Genomic DNA, 6,923 nt, shown 5'->3' with positions numbered 1-6,923 from the left:
AGGTACGTTTTCTAAACATTGAGGTACATGCACAATAAGGGCTTTTTTGCTGTGCCAGCAGTCCGCATGGGTAAAAATTTCTGGCCCGTGCCTAAACATCTGCACAGACATGTAGAATCAGATACAATCACTAAAATATCCCTGACATTTTCAATTTCAGAGTTGTTTTTGTCCATAATAGGAGTGTGTTTTTAGGAGCAACAGGGCAATCTAGCATGCAGCAAACAGTAAATAAAGCTCTGCCAGGATGTAATTGTATTCTGCACATCAAATCCCCTCTGAAAAGTCAGCGTTCTTACACAATAGGCATGAGCAGTGTGGTAATTGTCAATTTTCAGTTTCATTTGTCAATTTTTAAGGAAGAGGATATGATACTTACTTATGTGATCATTAACTGTTTCCACTGAGTCCTTTAGCAAATTTGTTTATTTAAATTCTAATAGCAAATTTAGTAAATTGGGCAGGAAAACAAACATATGTCATGTTTATTTTTCTTTTCAGTGAATTGTAACATAGTAAGATGATTGGTTACATTTATTTTCTGTTAGAACAGTTACCCCATCTGATTTCACACATTATCAGTATTATTATTAAACTCCAGATCTAATAAGAAAAACTTATATATTTTCAACTGACCTGAGCCCTATAAATTGGTAGCAGTTGTTCCACCTGCCATCAGACATTAAGCAGCTCACCTTGTTACCAGAGAATCTGGAGGGTGATTTAATTGGGCAGAGCTTGCTGAGCTGTGACACAATATGAAGAGCTCTGGTTCTGGTTGGTTTCCAGGTCAATATTAAAACTGCCCTCCATCTTGATCTTGGATTAAAGTGGGAATGGCTTCTGCAAAACTCCCTCCTTGCCCTGTTGAACAGATTCTAAACAGACACTCAGTCCAGAGGGGAGTTTCTGAGCTGCTGACCACACTGACTTCTGACCTTTTTAATTCACAAATGCACAATTTGTTTTGTCTCTTTAAAAAATGCCTAATTCTCCTTGAAAGCAGTAACAAAGTCTTTTAATTTGTGGTTAATTATTCATCAGATGTGCAATGCAGCCAAAATGTTGAAACAAGCTTAAGAGATAAACATTTGGTAATTTACTACAATGCCAACTGCCCTTACAGACATGAATTAGAGCAGTGGTCTGATAAACCCAGGAGTCAGTGGTCAAACAAGTTTTATCAGTTTGAAAATATTCATGGAATAGTTCCACAATGACAGAAATGCCTAATGGTTTTCTTGCAAAGTATCTGCAGTGTAATTATGAAGCAAACCTATAGTAACTTAGCATAAAAACCAGAAGCAGGGAGACATAGGCACAAAACCCCTGTAAAATCCCAATTTATCATTTTTTACATTTCAGTTTCTGTATGGGTTAAACAATGCTAAATATAAAAGATGATAAATATAAATATAAAGGATCTAATGTGTTAATTTGTGAGGGTTAAACGTGTTGGAAGGCAGGTTTTTCTACTTCTATACAGAGCTCTTACCCATTTCTAATGTTTATGCTAAGATAAGATAACCCTCTGCAAGATGTAGCTGCTACTTATTTATTTTACAAAATATGAGAGTCGTATCAGCCTTCTCATCTAACCCACAAAGTGAATTTTCCAAAATGTCAAACTAGTCCTTTAAGTGCTTTTGCTGTGTAGATTTCAGACTGTACAGACTCAATATAAATTTTGCTTCATAAAATGTTGCCTGCCAAAACTCCAGAGTAATTAGGGTAATTCGTTTTGAGCAGAACTCGCTCATGAGGATTTCTGCATATTACACATGTGAAATGTTATATATAAGTAGGGTATAATTCTATATCATTAGCTGTTGATTTTGTTCCTGGCTGCCAGTCAGGGTCTGTTGTTCAGGCAGCGAGTGGGAGGGCAAAGGAGGTGTTGGCTCTATCTTGGGCTGATAATTTAAGGTTCCAGCTGCTGTCTCCCTCTCCCCAGGTGGACAGCCTGATTGGTCAGCAGTGCATCTTATTAGGGGGAAAAACCACATGTGCAAGGGGAACACATTCGGCAAAATGTGGAGATACAAATCATCCATCTTGGCAGCAGTTTTACTAATATAGGGAAACAGGAAATGTAGTTAAGACAGCTGAGCTTACAAAAATATCCTACCAAACACTGCTAGGTTGCACTGTGAGTAGAGAAAATGAATGGACCCATTATCTAGTTCTGTTGCATCGATTTTGATAGGCTATTTCGTTTTTCTTAAATTGCTTTCCTATTTGTGACAATGTTATAGCAGTGCAATACTAAATGGATGGAGCACTCTGAAAGAGAGGACCCAGAGGTAAATGATTATATCGATATTTCTATAATAACAATGTATCAAACGACAACGTGAAAACAATGAGATAATGTGAAAGAGCTCACTTATACTGGTGAACCAACAGAGGATTATCAGATGAATCAGCAGCTACTCTGGCCTCTACAAAGAGTAATAGTGAGTGTCAACGCAGTGTTTAGCTGTCTGGGCCACAGTTTTACTGTTCTGGTTTACTGTCATTGTTTTAGCCACAGCAAGTAGCTTTTTTCTGCAAGAGAACCTGGCTGTAGACAAGATGGTGGACCACGACCTCAACAGTCAGAAGTTAAGAGGTTTATGAATAGGATTATAATCAGAAGTTAGGGTTAGGGGTTTGTCATAATGTTAACCCTAACCTAACCTAATATAACCCAACTTCTGGGAAAAGCTGAAAAACTACAGCAGAGGTTGACAGTGCAAAAATCTTGGTCACAAGTTGCCATCTTGTCTGCAGCCAAGTCCCCCTGGTCTTCAATGAAGAAATTCATAAGCATCACAAGAAACTGGTAGGGTTAGAGTGACGGTAAATTCAGATTAAAGTTGAAACACAGGAAAAAGGACCTTATTTTCCCCAGAATGTACTCTCGAGTCTTGGGATCTAACTGTTTAAATGAAAGTTACTCTTCCATCATACTTACTTTATCTCATAGTGACCAAACACACAACAAACCCATCGTGCATTCTGGCAAAGTTGTCAATATTTAATTAATCTTCAATTAAGGCAATCCATTACAAAGCATTTCACAAACCACAGTATGACGACAATATCATGTCCAACACCTGGTTTGGAAATTATTCAGCATGCAAGTCAGAGACCAAGAGAGGTATGTAAACAACCTGGGATAAAACAGGAGTAGTGGCAAGAAGAACCCATACAGTATGTGTCTTACAGGAAAAGAATGGAAAGAAACTAGAGATGCAACATGCTAGAGGCTGTTATCTCTAAATACCTTCAGAAATACCAAAAGAAGCACATGGCAGATGCACTAACCAGGTGAAATGAAAGCAGACTACCAAACATCCTTCCATTTTGGCACAAACATGCACATTGTCTGAACACGTTTTGGCACAAAATAGTCTCTAAACAGGGCCTATGTACATAATTAGTCTTCAGCCTAAAAAATAAAAATCTAAATAAAGGGATATTCAAAGTCATTTCACAAAAAGAAAAGAAACAATTCCACTATTGGAAAGACATATTTTAGATTAAAAAATAGTTTTCATAATAACTGAATGGTTCTTAATTACACAAATGTTATTATTGTGCTCCTTTCATATTTACTATTTGATTATTAGTGGGGGTGGCATTTCTCATTTCCCTGTGAAGTCTGGCAGAGAAAAAAAAGTAGAGCATGTTACAGTCTTAGTAGAGCAGTAAACAAAAAACATTTGAACTAATTTTTGATTAGTATTCTGAAATGTGCACACACACACACACACACAGCCCCATCGCCACCTCACACTCTCATTACCTCTGCTCTCACAGACATGTGCAATCACACTCACTATAGGAGCGGCATGCTGAGCCTGACTAATGGCCATCATGCCTGCCAAATAATGAACATTCCCAAATTAATTTTCTGAGTAATGAGCAGCTTGTAATTGTTTGGAAACGAATCGTGTGAAAACACTGTGTGTTACCTGCAAAGTCAATATATCAGACATCTATCATTTTATGATACTGAAGTTAGGAATTCATGATACTTATTTCAATATATTTAATAACAAATGTAGTAAAATATTCAAATGTGCTGTATATTAATTATTTCTTTTAGGCTTGAATGGCTTTGTGTAGAGGTATACTGGTATTTAAGAATGTTTTGTACCCACACTTAATGGCCGTGTTGCAGTTCTGGTGAACAAGAGAATTTGGCAGCAGATTAAATGCTGCTTCATTTATCTGAGGGAGGCATGTCATTGCTAATGAAAAATAATAATTAAAAAAAGAAGTGGTATGGAGCGGGGCCTGTGACAGAAGGACTTCACTGCATCTGGACTGAGTTTCTGCAGTATCATCAGACTCTGCCTGCTCTCTGAGAGCACTACAGCCATGGAAGTCAAACAGGCTGACAACAATAGTAAAGCAACATGAGTTACATAAACACAAAACAAAAATCTAACAAAGCTTCATATTTGCTGATAACCCAAAAATCCTATTAAACCTTAGTTCTCCAGTGTCATTAAATTAAACTCTTTAAGTACAAACTAAGACTGAATAACACATCTCAAAAATAAGCTCGTCTTAATGAAACCCATGAATGGTGACATTTTCCTTGAGGAAATGTGAACAGCCACAGTTAAATTGTAAACAAGTCTTGACTTTGAATATTGTACAACAAGGCTCAGAGACAGTTAACTTCCATTACTTCAAAGATCATTAGTGAAGAGCTGTAGGTATAAAAAGTATACAATTCTGGTTGAGACTGTGTGTCAGCCAATGCAGCTGTCATAGTCCTAATCTTGCAACAGTTTTACTGTCATGAAGATTTTCTGTGTGTGTGTGTGTGTATGTAAATCTTAAACATGAGACCTGCTGCTGCTGCTGGCAGAGTAACACCTGGGTAACTAAATTTGGATATGTTTCCATATAATAGGCACATCTGGATCAAGATGTTGAGTGACTGAGAGATAATAGTGAAAATAATGGACAGACAAATTATAAATAGACAATTTAGGGTGTTCGGAACATACCGCAAGCCAAAATGGCTGTAACTGTCTTTACATATTTTTATAGACTAAAAACAAAAAGCCATGAACAACTGTGTATCTATCAACTGAAATAAATCACAAATCAAAATGGTGACATTTTAACCTAGGTATTAACATGGTATCCCAGTGTTCTGCTATAAAATGGGCTCTTGTGCCTTAAAGATTTTCCTGGAAAATTCAATGTTGATTTGAAAAACTAAAACATAATACACACATAAGACACTGAATGAATCAAGAAAAATGGGCTTTCTGTTTTGTTGAATGTCTTGTTTTATGCAGTCAGTTAAAATGCCCAAATATCTCATAGTCTGTTGCAAGATTTGTGATTGCTCTGTTTTCATAGTAAGAAAACAAAGCAATTCAAGCAGGGGAAAAAATGTGGGTATTAGTTGACATCAGTCTTTTATTAGTTTCTTTGTAGGGTCCTTTAAAAGTACGGAGCAAAATCCCAGACAATAAACTATAACCACAACAAATATAATGGAAAAAAAACCAGATGAGATATGGCAGCATGAGTTAAGGAGTATAATTTACCTTGGCATACTAACAGGGAAAGAAAGTGTGAGCTTTAAATTATTCCTGTTTTCCTGTAAACAATGTTTTTATGATTAATACAAACTTAACATACCAGTACAATCCTTCATGGTATGTTAAAGCCACGTTGAAGACATCACATGGGGTCCTTTCCATTATTTTCATTGTGGTCTAGCTGTTGGCTCATTTAGGGGTTTTCAGCTTGTTAACATTACTCCCTTTGTGCTTTTCATTTGGACAGTAATTAGTGCATTCTGTTAATACAGATATCAGAAATACGTAGAAGACATGGTGCTGGAAAATCAGTATGGCAACAGCTCACAGCAGGTCCTCTACATAACAGCTTACAATCAAAAATTTACCACCGGTGAAAATGATTCCTAAACTGCTGAAAAGGTTTTATCACATGCTTTTATATTACAGTCCTTATCAAAGTAGAAATGGGTTTTTTAATTACACTAGTCACAAAATATAAGATGGAAAACTACAGGGGAAATATAACTTACATCCCCACCATTTAAAATCCTCTCAAAGGAATAAATTATTTCTGCAATAATAAATAAATAAATTAGTATACAGATGATCTCCTAGTTTAATACACATCAACTCCAAAAGGTATCACAAACATGATACACACTGGCACATTCTAACATATTTATGCCTTCATAAAGGCCCTCTCTATGGGTTTACTTGCTATCCATTACATCACCACTTTGACAGGTTTGACAGCAAACAACAAAAACCTCAGTTTACACAAGGCTCCTCTCAGCGCTCTCAGAGAGACAAAACCCCCTGATCATCAGCAGGTTGTCCCAAAACACCCGTATTGCTCCAAACTGAAATGGAGTCTCATCATCTTTTTGTTAAGATGAATTAATATTTATGAAAGGGCCTCAAAAGCATTTCCATTTTCCCCTCAAAGGACAGTCGGTGGAGGCAGGTTCCCATTAATTGTGAGCCTGCCCCGCTTCAATGCAGAGCTGTGCGGTGGCTCAGACGGGGTTGGTCTGTGGGGGGTGGTCGCCAAGCGAGTAAGCTAGGGGTGGGACAGGGTTGGGTTTAATGGCTCTGCTCTTCATGTAGGAGATGAGCTGGTCAGGGATCTCGGCCAGTACGTCTTTAGCCAGTCTGGCCATGCTCAGCACATGGTTACCTGTGCGGTCCATGTAGTCTCTGAATGGGACAAACTGGTGTGACACAGAAACACAACTTTTTTTTACTTCTTTTTTATGATTCCTTTATATATAAGGAAACTTGTTAGCATTAGTTTCCACTCACTGATGGCACCCGCATTAGACTAAACAAACAATCGTGCCATATTGTGCTGTAATTATATTCCCCACCCTAGCTGTTTACACTCTT

At 37.3% G+C, this 6,923-nt stretch overlaps 1 protein-coding gene across 2 annotated transcripts in view; it reads right to left on the bottom strand.

Moving 5' to 3' along the window:
* Window positions 1–2,996: 2,996 nt before the first annotated feature.
* cpne5a (copine Va) overlaps window positions 2,997–6,923 on the bottom strand; it is a 71,149-nt gene continuing 67,222 nt past the window's right edge. For both annotated transcript variants that reach the window (XM_020619362.1, XM_020619371.1), the window contains one exon: window positions 2,997–6,748. In XM_020619362.1, the coding sequence (XP_020475018.1) occupies window positions 6,554–6,748 (195 nt within the window). In that variant the 3' untranslated portion in view covers window positions 2,997–6,553. The remainder of the gene's footprint in view (window positions 6,749–6,923) is intronic.

The sequence above is a fragment of the Monopterus albus genome, unplaced genomic scaffold (genome assembly GCF_001952655.1).
Source record: "Monopterus albus unplaced genomic scaffold, M_albus_1.0 scaffold6.1, whole genome shotgun sequence".
NCBI classification, from domain to species: Eukaryota; Metazoa; Chordata; class Actinopteri; order Synbranchiformes; family Synbranchidae; genus Monopterus; species Monopterus albus.
Note: the sequence above shows the minus strand (reverse complement) of the source record. Positions and strands in the feature narration are given on the sequence as shown.